We start from the raw sequence: 25,205 nt of genomic DNA on the forward strand, positions 1-25,205 counted from the left end.
GAAACTGCATGTTATTTCCTATTCTGACCTGACCTGGCAAACTCAGGTATAGGCGGCAAAACAGTCCAAAGATATACAGTCACTGTGTAGCACTTGAATATATTCCAATCGTTATTTACCAATGGTGGTTAGTAAATATGCTAATGAAAAAAGGCATTTAAAGCACGTAGCATGACTTTGCAATTCTGTCTACCATGCATAGTGAACTTTGGGTGGGCTCTGCTGGTCTCAATAGGGGTCTACTCTGTGTTTGAGGTAAATAACAATGCTTTCAGTTGCACGTACCTGAGTTCAAACTCTGCAGACAGGGCATCAAACTGGATCAGCGCTTTATGGATTGACTCTGTGTAGGTACTGGGATCTGTCAAACTCTGCTCTCGAAGAAGAGCACGCAACTCCTCAAGGCTGTACAGTACCTCTCTGGCAAGTGGGCTCAGAATTATCCCATCTGCTTCATCCACCTCGATATAGGTTCCTGACACCAGTAACTGTAAGTTAGCAGAAAAAAGTACTGTGAAAACCAGGCACTGCAACCTACATCTGGATTACAACATGGCGGATCCCACCCAACATCAGCACGAAAAAATAAAAGTCAGAAGAGGGGTCCTCTAATCAGGGTCTGTATTAAAACATGGAGACTGGTATTAAATAAGCTTATACACCAAACTAGGTCCCAGTGGTCCACAACTTACATATGTGGCTGTACGGCTCTCTGAAATCATGTCTTCCTCCTTCCAAGTGGTGTGCTTCTCATACCTGCCAGGCATTGGACTAGACACAAATCATCCACCTCTTTTAAGATTCGATTAGGTAGGAAGGTAGATACTAAGCATTTCCCGATTTCCCCAAGTGTAAATCCTTCTTTGGAGACTTGTGGTGGGTGTCATAGGAACCCCCTGCTAAGGAGTCTTGCAAAGACTTGTGCTCATTGTCAGGTGGTACATACACACTCTTAGGAAGGAACTGAAAACTTAAGGAACTCTTCTAGCTCTTGTTGGATAATTCTTCCTCCATACCATGTTAAAAAGGAAGATCATCCTGGTGTCATTCTGAAGTCCTCCGATGACTTCAGCTGAGCTATTCCTGCAATTATCTGGGGAAGTCATCCTAGGCCATCCTGAAGTATGCCTATAGGGATAAATATTTAGATGAGATGACTCCACCCAACCCGGGACTCCACAGCGTTAAACCTCGCCCAATCCAGGCTGTTCAAAAACCTCTTCCTAATTCCGCGCCATATCTCTCAAGCTCAAATTCGCCTGGAGTTTGGACTTACCAACCAGCTCCCGGCAAGACAAGGAGCACTCGCCAAATATTACTGGCGCATGAGGGCCGCAGCAGACGAATCCCTGGCCCACCTTTGCTGGTCAGAAGTCGAAAAACAAGCTGGTCTACCAAGCTCAACATATAAGACCTTGAGGCAAGCTCTTGAGGCACTAAAACTGGAAGAATCCTGGCTTTTGCCCATGACTTACTCCGCTTTCAAGCAGATAACCAAGGAAGCAGTCAAACAAGCATCATTACTCATGGACAAAGCAGCAGTGGCCAGCAAAAACCATGCCTGGATCGTTTTGCCATCATATACCAACTTAAAACCTCAGGAATACTTGAAAGAATGCTTCAGGGACCATTACAAAAGGAAACTTAGTCTCTTAAGGCTGGGCTGCTTCTCTTCCAAAGAGCTTACTCCTAAATGGCTACGGTCGTGGGCAACTCCCGAGTGCCGTCTCTGTGGCAACGGTGCGGAATCTTTGCTGCACCTTATATGCATATGCCCGGCACTTCAGAATCTTAGAAAAATGCTTCTTCGACCACTTCTAAGAGAAGCTCAGGTGAGAACTTGTAGAGCGGCGGTGATAAGATGCCTAAGTGGATCTTGGATAGAACTTTCATGCAAAACCATAACATTTTTGAACCTCGCCGCCATAGAGCTGGAAAACAGGGTGGCAACCAAAGAGGTCTCCGGACAATAGGCCAGGCCTCGGCCGGCTACGGACTCTTCTCTTCCTTTTCCTCCTTTCCAAACGGATGTCTTTTTGCACTATGAGTTAAAAAAATAACGCGCCCCCCGTTTGAACTACTGTTATTTTCCCACACCTCTACTTCTTTCCCTTTATCATGAGCTAAAAACATTGTGTTCCCCGATAAATTTGCATATTTTATGATACTAGTTTTTAACAACATTCAAAGATGAATTTGTGTTGTTCTTTTTTATGATGTATACGCTGTTTGCATGGTGGTAAGTCCACCCTTTTATGATTTTTTAAATCAAATAAAGTATCATTATATACAGACTCCATCCAGAGTCATCACAGTAACTACTTCAGGATGAGACCCTGATTACTTCCTTGGAAAATGTGTGATTATCGTTAACTACTCCAGGATGACACCATGAAAACAAAAGGATGAGGGTAGGTTACCTCCAAATGACTCCATGACAACTAGGGGATGGTAACCGATTATTTCACGATGACCCCATGACAACTAGGTAATGAGAGAAGATTGACCCATGTGGGCTTCATGATTACTTCAGGATGATTTTGCATCACTTCACAATGACTTTATGACCACTTATGGATGTAATTTTATTACTTCACTATAGCGCTGTGAGCTCTTCTGAATAGGTTACTACAGCATGGTTCCATGATGATTGCTTCACCGTCACTTTCTGTGATTGATAAGTCTACTTCCAATGATAGTGTCTGTAGGCTTTAATGGAACTGGAGGTTACTGTTAAGCGAAAAAGAGCCCTCAATTAGAGTATACAAGACGTCTGCCTGGCATAATGTTGTGGTAATACTACAATTATAGTACCTATTACAGCAACTACAACTTGGTAACCATAAGCTTAGAAATTGGGAATAACATGTAATAATAACATGTTCATACTTTATTCCCAATTTAAAGGGAGTCACAGCAGCTTACAGTGATGTACAGTATATTTCTTCTCTAAATTGAAACTATCATGTAAATTTCACAGATGTAGGAGAGCGCACTGAGGAGCTATGGATGAGATGGTGTTAAGTGTAGTGAGTGGATTTCATATGAGTTTCAAGTGGGGCTAGTGGGCAAAATAAGTTAAAGATGTTGTGTGGGTGAATGGTACAATGAGGTAGTGAGTTGGTGTGAGAAGTTGAGGAAAATGGTGGTCTTGCCAATGGCTGTTTGGTGTGAGGATGTCCCAAGTGGTATTCTAATTATCTATTGGCAAGTGTTCATGGATGTGATTTGTTAAGTTGTGTTGTGCATGGTGCTGTATTAGGATTGCACGAATGGCAAGCATATGGCTTAGGTGTCTTTAGTACTATAAGTGAGCTGGATTGTGGAGCTGTATATAGTCACAGTGTTACATGTGTGTAGTTAGTAAGCCATGCAGTGAGACGTGTTCTAAATCCCAGTTAGCAAATAGTTTAATTATTCTATTAATACTCTTTGTTTTAGAATGGGATTTAAGTGCAAGTGGATGTTGAAACCTGTAGCTATATGGTGTGAGAGGATGTTCATGTGGAAAGTCTATGTGGATAGCAGATGCTGACTGCAGAGAGCAGATATTAACATATGTAGTGTGCAACAAAAAAGCATGGGACTGTAGGTGTATACGCGTCATGCTAAGGCCGAATACGTAGAGAGTTGTGTACCGTTTGTGAATGGTGAAACAGTGGAGCACTAGACAGAAGAGTAAGGATAAGGCGTGTGAAATATGTTGTGCACAGTAAATTTGGACAGAAGATTTGAAGAGCGCTGATAAAGAGAACAGGGCATAGTGGGTGTTGAGATTGGATATGAGAGCTTCTATGAAGAGCATATCTGAAGATCAGTTCTGAAGTGTGGGCTAGCAGCAAGATAGCAGTTCCAAGAGAAAAATAGTGTGCTTTTGGAGGCTGTAGATGAGTAGAAGTGGGGTGTCAGTGAATGTTTAGTGGAAATGGAAAGCTCCTATCATGGAAGAAGAGTAGATGTAGAAGATGAATTTAATGGTTAGAAGATTCCCACAGAGTAAACCTAAATGGTGTTAGCAGCGGTCGTAATGCAGAGAGAATGAAAAGGGCTGGGAGTTGGTGAGGTTTGTATTTAGCAGATAAGGTGGTGGAGAGTGGATGTAGTGCACCAAGAGCAGAAGTGGTGGTAGGAGTGGCTAGAGCAAGTGTCAAGAACAGATGTACAGGGTTCAGAGAGGATACGGTACTTGGAGAGTGGATGCAGAAGGCTTAGACTGGATATGTGAGATAAACAACAGATGTAGATGGTGGATACAGAGGGTGAACAATGTACATACACAAGCAGTGCAAGTGTTGGGTAGAATACAATTATGGATGGTAGAAAGTGAACAAATAAAGCGTGAATGTAGGGAATGCATGTACAGAGTGTAGCACGCATGTGGACGGCAGATATACAGTGTTTAGTAATCAGGTGTTATGTGTAGATATGAACAGTGGCAGTGGAACATGGATAGAACATGTGGGCTGTAGAATGCAGACATATAGGGTGAAAAATGGATGCAGAGACTGTACACCTGATACAGTGAAAAGCATGTGACCTATGGACAGTAGATATAGAAGGAAGAGGGTACATGTGCAGAGTAGAAACAGCAAGAGGTGGGTGAAAATGGAACTGTGGGGAGAAAGTAAATGGTGAAGATAACAAGTGATGGGTGGAAAGAGAACAACGAGGGTAAGAAATTTATTTGGAAGGTAAAGAGCGTACATGCAGGGTGACAAGCAAAATTGGAGGCTAGAGAGAGCATGTGCATAGTACTATACGAGGGCTGATGTAGAGAGTGAATGTGCTGGGTAGTGAGTGTATATGGCAGACAGTTTATGTATGTCATTGGTGGAGATCCAGTGTAGGAGTAGGATAAATAGTGAGGGTGTAGGAAGTAGAGGGCGAAGAGCCTATGTAGGGCACTGAGAGAAGATCTGATGTTCAGAGAGAGGATGGGGATATAGATCATGGGTATGGCAAGCCAATGCAAATGACGGAAAGAGGAGGTGAGGCTTGGAGAACAGGTAGAGAGGGCTTACAGTGAATGTTTAGGATGAAGGGCACATTCAGATGGTGGAAAGAGTGTGACAATGAAAACAGTACATGAAGGGAGAGGAGCCGACATTGTGAGCTGATAAACAGAGTGGCAAGGGGGTTTGGAAAGTGGAAATGGAACTGAGAGACAAATCCTGGACAGTGGGTGTACTGGGTGGAGCGAGATGCGGCCTACATTGCACTGCAATATTTATGGAGCATATGTGTGGAACAGAGTGAATGTATAAGATGGAAAGTGCAACTTATAAATAAAGAACATATGGACGGGTTGGAAAAGGCAGGTACATGTTGTTGAGTGTTTAGAGTGCATGTACAGAACAGAGAGGATGTACAGGGCGGAGAGCAAAAAGGAACTTGAGGAGGGAGGTGAGCGCGATATGCAGGTTGGCATGCAGATATCAGAGGGAAAAGTACAGAATGTAGAGGGCAGGGAGCAGGTACTGGATGAGTAACACATTTGGAGGGCAAATGCAGGGGGTGGAGATCAGAAGTGGCATCAACAGAGTAAATACAGACAGGGGAGCCAATATAAGAAGCAAATGTAGAGGGTGGAGAGTTAATGTCAAGCATGAGGATAGGAAATAATGGATTTAGAAAGCTGATGTACATGGTGGAGAGTGGAAGTGGGACTTGGGGAGTGGACGAGGAGGGCTTTGAATGGATCTAAAGGGTGGAGGACAGATATGGAGTGGATATAAAGAGTGGACAATGGATGTATTATAGAAAGTGCATGAGAAAATTACATATGGAGGGTGAAGAGAGTTTAGAGAGCGGATATTCAGCATGGATAGCACAGGTAGAGTAGAAGGTGAAGCAAATAATGAGGATAGAAGCATCTATACAGCATGGTGAGAGGGTTAGGAGAGTGGATGTGCAGTGTATAGAGAGGATGTGAACCACTGAGTGCAGATGTACAGACAGGGTAGAGGCTGCACTGCCTTTGTTGTATGGGGCGAGGAGAACACAGAGGTGGTGTGGACAATAGAGAGTGAAAATACAGAGTGGATATGCAGGGTGTGCATAGATAGCCTAAAGTGCATCTTGCTGATGGATAGCAGACAAAGGGTGTACAATTCAAGTGAAAGTTATGGAAGGTATGTATATTTTGGAAAGTGAATGCAGAGGATGTATGTACAGGGTGGAGGGAGTGTCTTTAGAAAAAATCTCAAACATGGATATATAGCCAATCCGACACCCTATGAAAAAACCTGATATGATTAATTTTCTTGGCCCTACCCCCAGCTGCTTAGAGCTTTCAGCCCGCACTGCCTTGTCTAATCAAAGCGCCAAGATGCTCCTTGGAGTGAAAGCTGCGCTATATAAGAACTAATTACATTACAAGAACTAATTACATGCACACAGTGGGCAGCAAATGTGAACAGTGTAGTGCATATCTATTGCATATGTGAAGGATTGAGAGCACATTACTGTATGGATTGTGGTCTTGTAGTGTAAATGTAATGGGTGGTGCACACATGGAGTGTAAACGTAGCCTTGGCAGGTGGTGAATGTATATGGAGAGCCTTTTCAGAAGGCAGATATAGAGGGTGAACAAAGAAAGTAGAGGGCAAAGTGGATGCAGCATATAGACCGCAACAGGCAGTGTGCAGAGAGAATAGAGGAACTGCAGAGAGTGGTTGTGGAAAGCAGAAGTTTTTGGTATACAGTGCAGGTGGGACTTGGAGATGAGAACAATGGATGTATACTGGAAGGAGCATATGATGGTAGAGGTCACACATGGAAGTACAGGGTGAAGTGGATCAGCAAAGCTGAAAGCAAGTATACAGGGTGATGACAGGAGAGTGGATAAGCAATGGAGACAGAGAATACAGGCAGAAAAGAGTTACAGAGCAGAGTAGAGTGTCAGAATAGAGTGGAGTAAATTGGCTTAGAAGGAGTTTAACAGAGTGGCAGTGTCGTGGAGTGGCATGGAGAGTCTTGGAGTGCAGTAGAGTGGTGTCGCGTATAATGAAGTGTCATAGATTGGAGTATCAAAGTAGAGAGTCGTTGCAAAAAATGTAGGAGCGTAGGGTGGAGGGGTGTATCATAGAGTGGTATGTCGCATAGTGTCAGAATAGAGCCACAGAGTGGAGTGGCATGTTGTAAAGTAGAAGCAAGTTGAGTGGCCTAGGGTAGGGTAGAGGGGCACAGTGTGGTAGAGAGTAGAGTGGTGTAGCATGAAGTATGCCTGGTGTGATGGTGCACTGCCTGTACAGTCAACACATTTCCAACTGAAATTACTATTACATTTGCTCAGGCATACAGTGTTACTGATTTAAAGTATACAGTGCACAAAACAATGTGTGGAAGTGTCATCTCCTAGTGTACTGATTTGGTCTAAATCAATATTTGTTTCCACCACTTTTCAAAGAATTACAAAAAATGTGCTTCATTTGTGCTTTCCTTATTCTGATATATTGAGATGTGTGCAGAGGGAAGAGAGCAACTATAAACACAGGCTCCCGCAGCGGACGCATTCATCCACTGAGCCACAAGACCCGGCATACACACATCTCTCTCTCTCCCTCTGTTTCCATCCCTTTGTCTCCCTCTGTCTAACTCACTCCGTCTGTCTCCCTACGTCTGTCTCCCTCCGCCTCCCACCCTCCATCTGTTATGTTATGTTATGTTATTTTATAGTGCGCACAGCTACCCAACAAGGGTTTCCCAACGCAGGCCATAGCAGAAGCTAGGAGATTATCGGAATTAGCAATTTAGGTTAAAAAAACAGGTTTTTCATTGTTTCTGGAAGACGGGAAACAGCTTCTCCCTCCTCATCGCATCAGGTAAGGAATTCCATAAGGTTGGCGCAAGAAGAGAAAAGGAGCGGCCTCCCATTCTCGACAGTTTAAACCTCGGGATTTCGAACAGTTCTCCTGATGACGAACGAAGCAGGCGTCGGGGGTGGTACTCATGAACCAGATCTAGTAAATATTTGGGGGCAGAGCTGATCTTTATTCTGAACATATAGCATAAGGCTTTAAATTTTATGCGATGTTCTACCTTGAGCCAATGCAGTTCTCTCAGGGCATTTCCCATGTTGGACATTCTGGGAAGGCCACAGAGCAATCTAGCGGCACAATTTTGCACCACCTGAAGCTTACGTAGTACCTCTCTGTTGGACCCCAGGAAGAGAATGTTACCGTAGTCCAGGCGAGATGTTATTAAAGCCTGGACGACTGTTCTTTGGGTGTCTACAGGGAGCATCCAGATAATTTATTTTAGCCATTTTAAGATGGTAAAACAGGTGGCTGCTGTCTGAACTGCCTGTAGTTTAATTGACAATTTATTGTCAATGATAAAGCCTAGATTACGTGCCTGAGAGGAGGGTGTGGGTAAAGGTCCCATTTCAGCTGGCCAATGTTGGGGGCCCCAACGTTCAGACTCTTTCCCAAAAATGAGTACTTCCGTCTTTTCCCCGTTAAGCTTGAGCAAATTTAGTTGCATCCAAGCTGCAATCCTGCGCAAGCCTAATTGCAGATTAGAAGGGTCTTGTTTCCCCCCTGCTGATAATGAAAAGATGATATGTGTATTATCAGCATAGGAAAACATTGCAAGCCCTGCCGCTTCCGCAATAATTGCTAATGGTTGCAGATAAATATTTTATTTATTTAAAATCTTTATTTCGGCAAAATAGCCATAAAAGACACATGAATATACATACATAAAACAAAAGAATTTGAATTCCAATTAACAATTCATAGAGAACATGCATAAGCATTTTCCTTAAAAAAGGTCACCAACCAAAAATAGTTCATTTAACATGATTCAGTTTAGCAACAGAAATGCACTACAGAGTATACCTCTTTGGAGAATCTGACACAATTTCTCAAAACATTTGACCCAATTTTTTTCGAATAAAGAAAACTGAAGTTAAAAATCTGCTAATACTGAACACAATGAGCTGGTCAGTATTCGTTTTAACAATCCTATATGCAATATGACAGCTTCTAGTTCCTAGGAGAGCACACATAGGTTTTAACCATTTTTTCCGTGCTTTTGTGTAAGCACTGCATACAAAAATCATGTGAATTTCATTCTCCAAACAGGAGGCAGAGCACATAGGACATATTCTGTTATTGTCAGTTGTACATTCCGCATTTTTCTTTGACCATCGTTCAAGGTTAGAAGTTAACATAAGAGTCCCGTATCTGAATTTCAGGTAAAGGGTCTTGGCCACAGGGGGCTCAATTTCGTCCAGAAATGTTTCAAAACAAGGTTCAACTTTAAACAATAAGAATTCTTTAGTTAAAGTGCCAGTTCTACTCTCGTGTACAACCTTGTTATACATATAGGACCAAAAAGCTCTCTTCACCATGGTCTTTGCAGATGGTGGCAGGTTCTCAGGGTGTTCCCATAAAGAATGCAACCCCAGCAATCTAAACCATTTTTGTATATGCCCATACCATGGGATGGAATTAAAAGTGTCGAGGTTTAGTACCTCTTGAAGACAGTTCCTATAGTCCAACAATTCTGGGGTGGACCAAACTCTAATCCAGAACATCAAGGGTCTTAGAATTGTAAAATGATCAGTTCGTTTAAAATTTAGGTCAAATTGGAGGGGGGTTAGGGGGGTGCTAGTAGGAACCCTTACAATAGATCTCATAAATTTATTATCCAATCCTTGGAAACACTCTCTGGCCCAGGGACCCCATATTTCAGCCCCGTATAGAGTGGCAGATTGGATTTTGAATTTGAAGAGTTCAAGAGCAGGTGTTGCACTCTTACTTATACTAGCATTCAATTTACTCATTATAGGTTTGACATTTTGAGCATATACCACCCTACTCTTCTCAAGTTGGGCCTTCCATGTTAACTTTGAGTCAATTACCACCCCCAAGTAAGAAAAGTTATCAACGACCCCAAGAGTTTGTCCATTTAGAGTCAAAATCCCTCTATCTGGTCTGCTAGGGTTTAATGCCATACATTTAGTTTTGTTAGTGTTTATTTCCAGGCCTTTTTTTTCACAGTAACCACTAAATGAGTTTAAGAGTATCTGGAGGCCCCTCTTAGTCTGGGAGATGAGGATGGTATCATCCGCGAAGAGCAACGCAGGTACTCTCTCTCCATTTAGCTGAGGTGAATCGTTGTTACAGGCATTTAAATGTTCAGGAACATCATTAACAAATATGGAAAATAGAGTGGGGGCCAGGACACAACCCTGACGAACGCCGCGCTCGATTCGAATATCGCGAGACAGTTCGCCATTTGGTCCCCATCTAATGTTGGCATGGTTTCTAGCATGTAACTCAATTATCTGGCTTAACAGGCACCCTGGCATCCCGGCTTTGTTTAAGGAACTCCAGAGCAGATTTCTAGGAACAAGATCAAATGCAGCTCTAAGGTCAACAAACGCTACATACAAATGACCCTTCCTAATATGTACGTACTTCCAGTAAATACAACAGAATCTGAAGACCTGGTCTAGTGTACTGGTCTTAGACCTAAAGCCTGCCTGAAATTTAGTAAATATTTTTGACTCCTCCAGCCAGTCATTCATTCTAAATAATAAATGCTTGGCATAGAGTTTCTGCAGGGTGTCCATTAAGCTAATGGGTCTATAATTAGAGGGATCAGATTTGCTACCCTTTTTAAAAATTAGTACAACTTCTGCTGCACGCCAGCTTTCAGGAAACGAACAATCAATAGACAAAACATTGAATAAACAATTGATATAAGGAGCCCAAACTTCGATTGCATGTTTGTAAAGGTCGCCAGGTATTTTATCCGGACCGGGGGCTTTACTGCTTTTTAGATCGTTAATTGCCTTCGTTGTTTCTTCCAAGGTGAAATCAAGGCATTCAGGAGGTGGGGGTAACCAAGTGTCCTCAACAGCAACACTGTCATATTGTTTGTACAGGGATGTGAAGTGGTTTACCCATGTTAGTTCATCCAAAAAGGTGTCCTTAACTGCTCTTCCTGCATGCCCCCCATTAGCAACCAACCTCCAAAAGCCAACATTGTCGTTTGTTTTGGCAGCAGCCAGCATATCTGCCCAGAGAAGCTCTTCCCAGGCTTTTTTGGAATCCTTTAGGACGTGCTTGTATTCTTCCCTTGCGAGTTTGACATCCAATTTAGAGCCCTCTTTGATTGCAGTTAGAAGACTCCTTTTGGCCATCTTACACGAGCGATTAAACCAAAGCTTCCCATGGCAACCCATCCTTATATTTTGCTGGTTCTTCTTTGGCATTTTAGACATGTGAATCTTGAGCTTGTCAAAGAAGGTTTTGTGCAATTCAACAAAATGTGCATAGTTCTCAGATAGGAGAGGAAAGCCAGCTATGGGGCCAAAGGTTGAATCAAAGAGAGAATAAACAGCTGCAAGGGTTGTGCCATCTGATAGCAGATGCGGCCATTTTAGAGCACGTCTATTATTATTAATGTGAACAGATTCGCATGGTGCATCTGCAACTTCATTGGGCATAGAGTCACTAAACATATGTGCTTCAATATGGAGTTCCAGGGGAAAATGATCACTCTCAACCCTGTTAGATACTCTAAAGTCCATCATAAAGTGCCAAATGCTTAATGATACAAGAATAAAATCAAGCCTACTTTCAGACTTTACAAAGGTTGGTTGTTTGGATAGGTCAGAAGGAAGGCGGCCATTGCAAGCTCGTAAACCGTGTTCAACTGTTAGCCTTAGAAGTTGGACTGCTAACGTAGTGCACTTGACGTGTATGGCAGTCTCGAGCTGGGGGATGATGTAGGCATGGTCTTCATCCTCGAGGGCTTCAGTAATGCCAAGAATCGGCTCAAAATTACAATTCAAGTCACCCCCCAAAATTACTGGGACATCACCGACTACTGTTTTAAGGAAAGAATCCAAAATTTCCAGCGTGGGTGAAACTCTATAGTGACCTATAGGTCTATTGTAAATATTAATAATATAATATTGATGCCCCATTGCAGTAGTGATCTTTAGGGCTAGGATATCCGGAGTTCCTGTGTCTATGCTTTCAGCCTTTATAGTTAGTGTAATTTCAATCCAAATGATTAGACCCCCCGCTGGTCTTCCCCTCTCTGATTGAGTTGCCACTTTATCAAAAGTTTTAAAACCCATCCTATGTGGGGTTTCCATGGCCCATGTTTCCTGCAGGAGGCAGATTTCACCAGAATCAATATAATCCGCCCAATCAGGGTCCTTCAAGTTTTTTCCAACTCCAGCAATATTCCAAGATAAAAATTTCAGTTCAGGAATTAATGGTTTATCAGAAGGGTCACAGTTAACAGTAGGCACTACTAGGGATGGTGTAGGAGCAATAGTAATTAAATGTGTATTATTTATTTTGTTCTCAATGTTGGATGCCACTGCCCCTATTGTACAAGTAGGAATTTCACCATGACGTTCTGTCGGCATGCTGGTACATACTGAATTGCCTTCAGAACTGATTTGGTTATGTGGAATAGTTATTCCTGATCTGTGGAGATCCTGCCCCACTCCCAATGTACAGTACAGATCATAGAGCATAGGAATACAGTTAGGCATAGTTTTCAGTCAGTCCACTGCGTCCAAACAGCTAAACCTATTGAATGTTGGGACCCCAGACCACGCATTAAGATCAGCTTGTCTGGCTGTATTTGGTGCGTAGCCATGAAACAGATTAGGAGTGTTCCAACCAGGGCCATGCTTTGGAATTCTAGGAGGAGGGTAAAAAAAAGAGAGGGGTCTAGCTGTAATAGGGAATGTGTCTGTCTCCATACGATTTCCATGCACAGATTTGTTCCGCACTATGCGGTTCCTCAAACGAGACAACTATACAGTCGCCCGGAACTGACTTAGTCATTTGCCCAACCCATGGCACCCTGCGTACCATCAGAATTTTGCTTCTCATGTGATTTGGAATCGGTTTGTTTGAATTTAACCAATAAATCACCTTGTTTTTTAATGAAGCAAAGTTCTCTTCATTGTGATTTTGTAATTCGGGGACACCAGTGAGGACTATAACAAATGGGCTAGCATCTGGTGGCAGATCGATATATCCTCCCCTAAAGTTATTTTTGGGATAAGCTGTCTGGTGGTTATATAAGTCAGTTCTATGCGCTTGGGACCTATCGTGCATGGGTTTGTTAGAGCCCTGGTGGGGTCTGGTTGTCTCCACTGGCTTCTGGGAGACGGATGATTTAGTGGCCAGAGGATTAGTTGTGGAGGCATTTGCTGGCTGTGGTTTTTTACTTTGAGCAGTCCCAGAAGGCTGAGATGCAGTTGTGTTTGCCGGTGGCCCATTCAAGACTGTGGAAGTAGGTGCTGTTTGGGTGGTAACTTTCAAGTTAGAATTTTTATTTTTGGCTGCCCCTTCTTTTTGTTTTAGGGCGCTAAATGGGTTAGTATTTGGGGTAACAGCCACTGGTAAAGTTTGAGTATGTATGGGCCCATCATTGCCATTAAGGCTTATACTTGCTAATGTAATAACCCTCTTCTCTACTTCAAGTAATTGATTTTCAATACCAGCTAACCTGACTTCTAATGGCCTCAACAATACTTTAAGCGTTTCCCACACTATTTTCAAAAATTCTTCCCTGTCCCCTTGTGTAGAATACCTAGATGTAGAGATATTCTCACCCTCTTCTATTAGTGTATCCATGCTTTGTACCGGGTTGGACAGCCCTGTATTGTCCGTGCTACATTGGTTAATAGGGGGAGTAGGATCAGTCCCTGTAGTTGTGCTAATGGTTGGCTGTTCAAGACCCCCCGAAAAAGTTTGGTTTGATGCTACCTTGGCCTTCTTTCTAGCATAGACTGAAAGGTTTTTGCGTTTGCGTTTGGGTGGTGGTTTAACATTGTCACAAGTAACATTTGGGCCAATTCCCCCCAGTACTTTGACCCCCTGGTTGGACGCAATAGAGGGTTCAGGGGGTAAGGTGTTTTCTGGAACTATGCTATCAGATACATCTTTGCTGCATACTTCTATGATATCAGCGGAAGCTGCCCCCTCATTGATAGAGTGTATTTCAGCCAAGGCGATTATGGGGACAGGGCCAGTAGCGCGCTCTGGCGTTTTGGAGGTTGCAATATGACCCAAGGGTGATTTCTTTTTCAGTGCCAGTTCTATTGACAATTTCCTAGCAGACTCCAGCTCTAAAGAGACTCTGTGCTGGAGCTTAGTAATCTCGTTATCAATAGACAGGCTAGTCCGTGTGATAAAGTCATCAAGTGTCCCAGTAACCTTTTTGCCGTTATTTGTGGTTTTGCTTCGTGTGGCTCGAACAGACATATTGAAGGATGGGAGAGTAGCCCTTAAGAAATTAAAATATAGACAGATTTTACTACGTTTTGGATGAACCACAACCAAGGGGGATGGCCCGGTCCGGTCTTATTCGGTCTGTAACGGCCTGAAACGGCCCTGTCTTTGCCCCGTCTTAGCCCGGCTGCGTCCCGCGCTGCGGGAGTGAGGTGAAGTTTTGTAGGTGGCGGTTTGGGCGGGTGGGCGGGCCAGCAGGGAGAGCGGACCGGAAGCTCTTCCTTGGTCTCGCAGGGACTTCTGGGAAATGAAGTCCCTGCACGCTCGCAGCCCCGCTGGTGCCTCGCGCCCCTTACCGCCTTCCTGCTAACAACCTCTGGAATCCGCCCTCAGGGATGCTGGAAGTAGGGCTCCCCAGCGAAGCGGCACCCGCGGAGCGGGTGCGGCGAGTCGTCAGCTGGGAGCCTCGAATGCCGCTAAAAGTGCGCTGTGCAAATAGAAGCCTTTCTCCTTCAAACTGTCTCCTCAGGTGAGTGTCCCACGGTACAAGGGTTGCCGGTGCGCTTAAGAAGTCATTAGATGGGCGGGGGGCGGGCCAGCAGGGAGAGCGGACCGGAAGCTCTTCCTTGGTCTCGCAGGGACTTCTGGGAAATGAAGTCCCTGCACGCTCGCAGCCCCGCTGGTGCCTCGCGCCCCTTACCGCCTTCCTGCTAACAACCTCTGGAATCCGCCCTCAGGGATGCTGGAAGTAGGGCTCCCCAGCGAAGCGGCACCCGCGGAGCGGGTGCGGCGAGTCGTCAGCTGGGAGCCTCGAATGCCGCTTAAAGTGCGCTGTGCAAATAGAAGCCTTTCTCCTTCAAACTGTCTCCTCAGGTGAGTGTCCCGCGGTACAAGGGTTGCCGGTGCGCTTAAGAAGTCATTAGATGGGCGGGGGGGCGGGCCAGCAGGGAGAGCGGACCGGAAGCTCTTCCTTGGTCTCGCAGGGACTTCTGGGAAATGAAGTCCCTGCACGCTCGCAGCCCCGCTGGTTCCTCGCGCCCCTTACCGCCTTCCTGCTAACAACCTCTGGAATCCGCCCTCAGGGATGCTGGAAGTAGGGCTCCCCAGCGAAGCGGCACCCGCGGAGCGGGTGCGGCGAGTCGTCAGCTGGGAGCCTCGAATGCCGCTAAAAGTGCGCTGTGCAAATAGAAGCCTTTCTCCTTCAAACTGTCTCCTCAGGTGAGTGTCCCACGGTACAAGGGTTGCCGGTGCGCTTAAGAAGTCATTAGATGGGCGGTGGGGCGGGCCAGCAGGGAGAGCGGACCGGAAGCTCTTCCTTGGTCTCGCAGGGACTTCTGGGAAATGAAGTCCCTGCACGCTCGCAGCCCCACTGGTGCCTCGCGCCCCTTACCGCCTTCCTGCTAACAACCTCTGGAATCCGCCCTCAGGGATGCTGGAAGTAGGGCTCCCCAGCGAAGCGGCACCCGCGGAGCGGGTGCGGCGAGTCGTCAGCTGGGAGCCTCGAATGCCGCTAAAAGTGCGCTGTGCAAATAGAAGCCTTTCTCCTTCAAACTGTCTCCTCAGGTGAGTGTCAGATAAATATTAAAAAACAACAGGCTCAAAATAGAGCCCTGTGGCACACCATATGGGGAGGAATAAGACTTAGACGAGGCCCTGGTGGAGAACACCTGGAATGTTCGTTCCGCTAAAAAGGAAGACACCCAACCAAGCTCCGTCCCAGCAATACCCAGTGCCTGTAAAGATTAAATTAATACGGTATGAGAAACCGTATCAAACGCGGCACTTAGATCTAATAAAATAAGGGCAACTGTGTCGCTGGCGTCCAAGTTCTGGCGTAACATCTCAGTAACGCCCAGCAAAGTGGTCTCCGTGGAGAACCCTGCTCTAAACCCTGATTGCGAGTTGTGCAGAAATTGAGACGCTTCCACGAACAAGGATAACTGTCCATTAACGTGTTTCTCCAAGACCTTCGAGACCCTCTGCCTCCCTCACCCTCCTCCCTCCATCTGTCTGTCTCTGTCTCTCTCCCTCTCTCAGTCTTTGTCTGTCTCTGCCTCTATCTGTCCCTGCCTCTCTCTCGCTCTCTACCTCTAGCTGTCTGTCTGTCCCTGTCTCTGCCTCTATATGTCTTTGCCTCTATATGTCGGTCTGTCCCTGTCTATCTCTGTTTGTTTCTGTCTCTGTGCCTCTTTCGGTCTCTATGCCTCTATCTGTCTCTCTGCCTCTATCTGTCGCAGAGGCTGGCTGTAAACATAGAAGATGGCCGCAGGAGCATACGTAGTGAATACCTATTTAATTCTATTCACTATGTATGCTCCTGCAGTCATCTTCTGTGCTTACTGCTGGCCGTGGAAACTGCAAGGCAAGGTCCGCTGGCCGCCAATGAGTCCTGCCGAGCGTTGGTGGCCCGCACTATGAGTACCACTGGTGTAAAGAGTAAATAAATAGGGTGGCACGCACATGTGCAGTATAGAGAAGATGCCTGATGTGGACAACAATGTGCACAGTAGAGATCGAATTTGGTGAGTGGAGATAGCGGATAAAAGGTTAGAAAGTGGAATTACACAGAGCATAGGCAAGGAGGTAGCCAGAAAATTAAAATACTCCCAACTTTGAACCAAATCTCTTATGACACCAAGCAAGTGAAGCAAGTCATCTGAACCATCCCAGAAAGGCTTGCTTTTTCTCTTGCATCCAAGCATCTATCCACTCATCTATTCATTCTTCCATCCACTTGCTGATAATCATTATTTCACCTTACATTGTCTTCCATCCAATATTCAGTCCTTCACCATTCCGTTCATCCATATACCCATCTACATGCAAACCTATTCACCCATCTTCAAACCTATCCACAAAACATATTTATCCTTTCACTCAGTCATCCATCATTTCACTTGTCCATCTCCACTTTCATCCATCGATCCTTTCACTCATCCATCCACCCTTTTCTCATCTATTCATGCTTTGACTCATCCATCCTCCCTTTCACTCATTTATTGACTGATCCACCCTTTCACTCAACGATCATCAACACTCTAATCACATATGGCAATAATTTAAGACTGGGCATTGCTTTTGATGGGAAAAGAGATTCTCATCTCATGGCTGAATGGCTCAGTGAAACCAGAAAATGGGATCAGTCCTGGCTTCCTAGCTAAATCACATTAAGGTAGCCTAGGCAAATACTTTATTTCTCCTTTTCTAGGTTCCTTTTTGTTCATTATCTCCGAGGGAGAGATGGGGATAACAAGCATTGGCAAAGCCAATAGGTTTCGCCTTTGGGACCTATTGGCATTGCTAATGCCTTTTACCCCTGCTGTAGAGAATCAGCATGTTTCAGGGGCATTACCACACATGCTTCACTTTTATGATAAAGAAAATACAGTTAACTCATTACAATTGGTGTTTTCATGTTAAATAGAGTTTTAAAAAATTAAGATACATTTTGTGGTTCATTTTAAATGTGCGAAATTTAGCATTGACAAATGACAACAAACTGCTCAGTAAAAAACAGGTTAGGCTTGTGTTCCAGAATATTTTGGAAATGCTGGCCTATTGATCTGCATGTTCACCATTTATAATGTTTCCATAAACATGATACTTGGGCTTTGAATGAAGCAAACAAAGTATACCTATGAAAAGGTTTCTTAAACAGATAACAGTTTCATAACCGAAGTTGAGCTAAACGTGCTGTGCCATTCCACACGTCAAGTTTGGACTGCTAACACATTACTCAGACAGGATGTGAGAAAGTCCGGAGCCGTGCATATTAAGGAATGCCTTCCTTCGTATATCACAGCATGAGAGAGGCTCTGATGGGGATGAAAGCCCGTGGGATGTGTTTTTCTTGCAGTGGTAATGCTCACCTGAACTTCTGCTAAAAACCGCGAGGTGCATTTAATTTTAGTAAAAGTATCAGGAAGTCGGGAAACAAGTTAAAAAACTGGGAAGGTCCGGGCAAATCGGAGCTTTTGCTCATCTTAACGCAGGACTCTTGTTAAAGCAAACCAAATTTATGATGAGAAATCCGTACGTAGACACACACACACACGAGGCTTTAAGAAAATATTCTCCCCTTGCCAAAAAAAAAAAAAACCAGAATCGTACATGAATTTTAAGAGGCTGGTAATCTCTTGGCAAAGGTCGATCGGCTCCCCCTTTTATCTTGTTGGCTCGTCTACCTCTACCACCACGCAAGAGCCTCATTCAACAAGCCCCACAATCATTCAAAGCCACAGGTTCTTGGGTCCTGTTCCCACGCTGTAAGAAAGAAAGCCACAATTGGTAAAGATCATAGTGGCGAGGCGGACTCATGCACCCACCTCTCAAAAAAAAGCAGCAGGTCCAACCGATCACCAGATTCTGTTGTGTGATCTGTAACCAGATTTTCCCACTAATAGTGGGATTCAGAGTTGGGTGGAATTCTGCACGATATTTGCTGCCTCACAGCCAAGAGTAACTAACAGTTATTGGCACCATGGGCATCAGTAATTTAGAACGACAGACATACCCTGATAACACGTTTTTGAACACTAAAATACCGGAATTTCCCATGAACTGCCCTATGACATCTTAACGCCATCCTCCAATCAGGGCTTGGGAAGGCCTATAAGATATGTTGTCCTCATTGTCCTTCCTCTTTCTTTGCTGTTCCAGCAGCTATGACATAGGTGTTTTCTACTATGCGTGTCATATGTTCCATTCCAGGCTTTGTCATGTAGAATGTTGATGGTTGCCTGGATGCTCTGTTACGGGTTTCTCTGTATTTTGAAATGATCTGTAGAGCGGTTGGAGCTGGATGTGAACCAACGACTCTCCTGTCTGCGGTGTAGCTGTTTTCTAATAAACTGCAGCTGAACCCTCCCGGCGTCTACAGAGTTTGTCACTACAATTTTGTGGCCACGAGGATGGAATGTTCCTTGAAGGAACTAGAGGATAAACATGTTGATCCAGTCAATGTTGTCACTAGTAGCTCTAAGAGCAAACAAAGCGACTCTCGACAACGTTCAACTAGAAATTCGACACTCAGAAACTGTCCCAGGGAGAAGTGTATCTGACTTCCACAGTATGAAACAAATGTGTTATCGGTGTGGAAATACTCCTCACCAAAAGGAAGAGAAGTATCCTGGTGCCAATGTAGTATGTAGCTATTGTAAGAAAATAGGGCATTTTGCGAAGGTTTGCTTTAAAAAAATAAAACAACAATCAGAAAAGGTCTGTTGCATGTGTATTGGAATCAGATCAAGAATCTCATTCTGAAATTATTTCAGTAGTTAGTGAATTTAACGATCATGTCTCAAATGTTAGTGATCCAGCTGAATGCATTGACCCTATTGTCGATATTTGTATAGAAGGTAAACCACTAAACTTGTTGGTTGACTCAGGTGCCAGAATCACTATGTTAACGCAAAAGCTGTTCTTTGAGACTTGGGGGATACAGATTCCTTCAACCCCCTGATCGCTTTCCCGTCTCATATGAAGGTCTGGGGTACTTTGAGGATGAGTTAATTTTCAAAGATAGAAAAATTTGTGGGAAGATTTACATTGCTGTTAAAGGATTGAACATCCTGGGTTGGTACCATCAAGGATTATTTGGAATGATCCTCAAACCCGGCTCATCTGAACAAGTCCTTTTAGTCTCAGAAGATCAAGATTTCGGCAAGTGGAAAGAACGGTTTCCATCAGTTTTTTGTGGGGGACTTGGAACTATATGTGGTTTCAGACATGGAATTGTTGTTAAAGATGGAAGCCTTCCAATTAAACATAAATTAAGGGGTGTACCCATCAGTGTGAGAGACGATCTCGAGACTGAACTCAAGTCCATGTGCGATCAAGGGATTATCGAGCCAACAGAGTCCTCCCTTTGGCTTTCGCCCTTGGTTGTTGCACGCAAGAAATGTGGTAAGTTGCGTGTTTGCATGGACTTGAGGTCGCTCAATAAGGAAATCTGGATCGACTCTCACCCACTACCTAAAATGTGTGATCTGTTTTACAGTGTCAGGGGGTCACGCTACTTCTCAAAACTTGATCTGGCCAGCGCATATCATCAAATAGAGCTGGACCCAGAATCACGCCCCCTCACTGCATTTGTATCACCCTTAGGTACTTTTTAATATAGAAGGATGCCCTTCGGGCGTGCCTCTGCGGCGTCCGTTTTTCAACGGGTCATGCAAAACATGTTAGGTGGGATCAACAAATTTCTTGTGTTTCATGATGATGTGCTCATTCACACTAAATATATTCCATCACATAACTCTCTGTTAAAAAGGGTTCTGGAGATTTTTAAGAATCATGGGTTGGTAGTCAAGTCAGAAAAGGGCAAATTACTCTGTGATGAGATTGAGTACTTGGGTCACCTCATTTCGGGAGAAGGAATTAGACCCAGACAAGGACTGTTAGATACCATTACTCATGCCCCTGCTCCTTTGGACAAGACTGGAGTCAAGCCTTTACTTGGCCTCCTGGAAAATCATTCAAAGTTCATTCCCAACTATGCCTCCCTGGTGCGACCAAATAGTTCTCTTCTCAGGAAAGGTGTTGTTTTTTCTTGGTCAGATCAATGTGCTTCTGCTCTGAGTTGTGTTAAAGATTGTCTCTCAAACAGTGGCGCCCTTAAACCTTATGATCCAGAGTTACCCTCTGGCATTACGGTTGATGCAAGTCAGGTAGGACTAGAGGGTGTGTTGACCCAAGATGCCCGCAGTGGGGAGAATATGATCGCTTTTGCCTCTAGAGTCCTGAGGAATGGGGAACTTCAGTACTCAGTTATAGAGAAGGAACTTTTGTATTGTCTTAGGGCCATTGAAAAGTTCCATCCATACGTCTGGGGAAGACATTTTTTGTTGAGGACAGACCATAACCCCCTCATCAATATACTAGGTGCTAGCACCAGTAAATGCTGTTCTCCGAGAATTCTCCGAATGGTGTATCGCCATATGCAGTACCAGTTTGATGTTGTGCATGTCTATTGTGGGTAGAAACGTCAGGGCGGATTTTTTGTCCCGGTTCCCCATGGGTGATGGCGGAAGGGAGTCTGACGTCACAAATCGTGGGGAGGAAGATTCTGAAGATTGTTGTATTGCTTCAGTTGACTTACCTGAGCAAGGTCTGGGCACAGAAGAGAGTTCAGTGAAGGCTCTTACCAGTGATGAAGTTCTGTAAACAAGTGAGTGAGTTTCTCAGATCGGGGTGGCCCAGAGAACGTGTTCTCCCTCAATATTTGCAACCTTTCTGAAAAATGTAATCAGAAATTTCTCTGGCCGGTGGTGTTTTGCCACGAGCTGACAGACTTATTCCCCCACAGAGTTTTAAAAGAGGTATTATCGCTAAGGCTCATGTGGCCCATTTGAGGTCAACTCTCACTAAGCAACGAGTTTGTGACTGTTTTTGGTGGCCCTCCATGGACAGTGAAGTTAATGACATAGTTGACATGTTTTCTATCTGCCAGTCAGCTGACAAAGGGTTGAAGGTAGCCACTCCACCACTTCTCCCTATTAAATGCCCTTCTGTACCTTGGTCTAAGGTGGGGTTACAAATATAACAACAGGGGAGAGGAGAGAAAAGTGGATCTGTTCTCCCTCTACAGAATTAATTAAACATAAAGAATCCACATCAAGATTTTCTAAGAGTGGCCCCTAAGATGGTGGGGAGCACACTGTGTTCTTTAAATACCCCTCACACATCAAAAGGACCCTTGGTGTCATGCTTCATCATTGGGCTCTTCGCACCCCTCTACGGGATGCGGCGTACTACTAACCAGCGACTACGCAGGAGCACTTTTTTAGATTGGCTATGTGTGGTGCGTGTGAGGTTTCAGTGTATTAAAGTGAGTGGTGGGTTCTGAAAAGTGACAAAGTGAGGTTAAAAAGTACCTGCCATGTGAGGTCTACAGAAAACTTGAATGGGCCCCCATGCTGGTACTGTTAAAAAGAGTGAGTGTGAGGTATTTTGTATGTTAATGTACAACACCTCATGTGTACGTCGTCTACATGTTTCGAAGCTAGGCTTCTTCTTCAAGACCAGGTGCCCAGATCCCCACCTTACTCAAGTTCCTCGGAAATTCCGGTTAAATTACAGAAAAGTGATATTTTCAAAAAAGGCTAGTATGTGCCTACTTGTCTATTTCAAAGTTTCTACAATGAGAACATGAAAAGAAGGACAAAAAGAACACAAAGTAAAAGAATATTGTAGGTATTATCGTTGTAAATCCAGTGCTACTGGTTCAGTGACCTAAAAAAAAAATTTTTGTGAGGGCTACAACTGCTAGACATAGTATGTCATCCTATTGTGGTGAAGTGCCCTGTAAAAAGAACACAGACAATACACACATAACATTTAACATAAAACACACGCTCTAGTCCACTAATTTTTAAGGTTTTCTGATGAATCATATAGGAAAGAAACAGTTGTAAGCATACTTGTTGCCAAAGTGCTGGTTGGCACTATGAGCCTCCAAAACGGTGGGGTTGAAGTGCTTTTTGCACCCTGTAAAAAATAAGGTATACTGCTCAATCTGTATAGAAGCCTCTTAGTCACTTACTTCATGTGATGGTAAGCGAGGTTGCTTAGTGGATAGTTATACTCACTACTACAGGACAATTGCTGCGCCTTACTTCCCCCCTACCGTGGCTCCGCTGGTAATGAAAAGATCCCGGTTTTTGAGTCTTAAATACCCCCACATATCGCCGTTAAATGTTTGCTTAATTGGTTTATGAACTGGGAGAAAATTGAGGAAGTGCTGTTCTCCACACCTTGGAAATATCAAACACCTAGGGGGGTGGTTCTGGAGTGCATATCCATCGCCCTAACAAATAACTTTTTCGAATATGAAAAGACATTTTACTTGCAGAGCCATGGTACCAGCATGGGGAGCACCTTCGCTCCACGTCTGGCCGGTCTCTACGTTCACCACCTAGAGACACCCAAAATCCTGCACAAAAATAACCCTTCAGAAATAATATCTGTACATACAGGCGTTATATATATTTGACAATTTTGTCATCTGGGAAGGCGACATACACTCTGTAACTGAGTTCATGGAGTGGCTCAACACACAAAATACCTTTCTGAAATTTTCTAGCTCTGTCTCACGTGAAACACTGGGGTTCCTTGATCTAAACATCTATCCTGAGGGTGGTTTCCTAAAAACTACCACCCACTTTAAACCTACTGCGAGAAACTGTCTGCTCAGGTATGATAGTTTTCACCCACGACACCTTCGTGACAACCTACAGTATGGCCAATTCCTTCGCCTCAGGAGGAACTGCTCTGAGGTGGGTGATTATAAGACACAAGCAGCAGACCTCAAATGCAAACTCCAACAATGGAATTATCCAGCCCCAGTAATCAACAAGGCCATGAAGAGAGCCAGGGATAACAACAGAGAAGCTCTCCTGAAAGAAAAAGTGCAGAAGGAGCCAAAAAAAAGACCTATTTTTGTGACCACCTACAACACACACTCCAATGAAATCTCAAAAATCGTCAATAGCATTGGCGTACTTTGGTGTGTGTGGTGACCGTGACTTTGAAAAACCCCTTATTGCACATAGGCGAGGTAGGAATCTGAAAGATATTTTAGTCCATACCCGCCCTAAAGGAATGCATCTAGAGCAACCCTCGTTACACGGGATACAGGGGCATCATCCCTGTGGTAACAGTAACAGTTGCCACCTAACAAAGAAAAGCAGACACCTGGAATTTAGAAACGGAACTACTTGGGACCAACGAAAATTTACAAACTATAACAGCAAACATGTCATTTACGTGTCCTTGTGGCCTTGAGTATGTCGGGATGACCAGTCAAAACCAGAATGAGTGAGCACAAGAGCAATATAAGGTGCTCCCTGAATTACATGCACTGTGTAAACGACCTACACTGGACCATAATTGAACAACTACCCTCTGAGCAAGGCATTTTTAAAAAAGAGCAATGTTGGGTCTTCTGGCTGGGCACCCACGTTATTGGCCTGAACGACGATATACCGCGGGTTCAGCTGAATTAACTATGTCCCCGCCTTGATTGGATACAAGACAATGTGAAAGTGATATCAGTACTTCTGGTATGTGTGATGATAAATGACGACCTGTATAGCTCCACTGTCAATCAGCATATACATGTCAAACCGTAATAGTATGCACATAGGTGTAAAAAAAAGACTCATGTATGACCATTGTGTTAATCTCACACCTCCTGAATGAATGAATGAATGAATGAAAGAAGATTTATAAAGCGCGAACTAAGCCCAAGGGCATCAAGGCGCTATAGTACAGACGGGCCAACAGGCACAGACAGCATAAATACTAGGATTTACTTCACAGAGAACATCCAGGTCTTTAGGGACTTACGAAAAAAGGAATGAGATTGCTGGCCCGAGAGGGAGACCGGAAGAGCGTTCCAAGCCCTGGCCGCCAGATGAGAAAAGGCTCTTCCCCCCCATTTAGTCCTTTTAAATCTGGGGACCACCAACAGATTTTTGTTGGCTGACCTAAGGTTCCTAACGGGGAAGTACCTGTGGAAGATCTTCTTTATACCCTTCGGATCCTGTCCATAGAAAGCAGTATGGGTACCTTATGTATAGAATTAAGCACCTCTAAGCACCTCACTGCTAGATTTTCCCATGTCTGGTATAATCCCCGAAATTGCAACTTTTTTGACCAATAACTGTACCTCCGTTTTTTTTAAAAATATATATTTTTTCAAATGTTTTAATTGTGCTAGCAAGCTCCTCACATCGACTTGGACTGCGCCTTCTTTTTTTTAAAAAAAATGCTCAAAAGCGCTACATGGGGTTTTCCAACTTTGAGCAAGAGGCAGCCAACATCAGGTATGCTGCGGCACCCTAACGCACATGCCCAGGAACCTATACACACTGTTGGGAGGATAGAGCATGCACGATAATACCAGTACGCTCGGCGCATGCGCCCCTTTCACGATACCACACTGGAGGCAGCAATGACTTCTCTGGCATCCCGGAAAAGCCTTAT

General features: G+C 44.2%; 1 protein-coding gene across 3 annotated transcripts in view; it reads right to left on the reverse strand.

The window, feature by feature from the left end:
* The window catches only part of LOC147703343 (uncharacterized), a 210,328-nt gene that overhangs the window by 114,345 nt on the left and 70,778 nt on the right, over positions 1-25,205 (reverse strand). For all 3 annotated transcript variants that reach the window (XR_015297575.1, XM_086931788.1, XM_086931787.1), the window contains exon 4: positions 286-488. Coding sequence is in view for 2 of the 3 variants with exons in the window: in XM_086931788.1 (XP_086787914.1) it covers positions 286-488 (203 nt within the window). In the remaining variant the exon portion in view is untranslated. The remainder of the gene's footprint in view (positions 1-285; positions 489-25,205) is intronic.

The sequence above is a fragment of the Lissotriton vulgaris genome, chromosome 7 (assembly GCF_964263255.1).
Source record: "Lissotriton vulgaris chromosome 7, aLisVul1.2, whole genome shotgun sequence".
In the NCBI taxonomy this organism is placed as follows: domain Eukaryota; kingdom Metazoa; phylum Chordata; class Amphibia; order Caudata; family Salamandridae; genus Lissotriton; species Lissotriton vulgaris.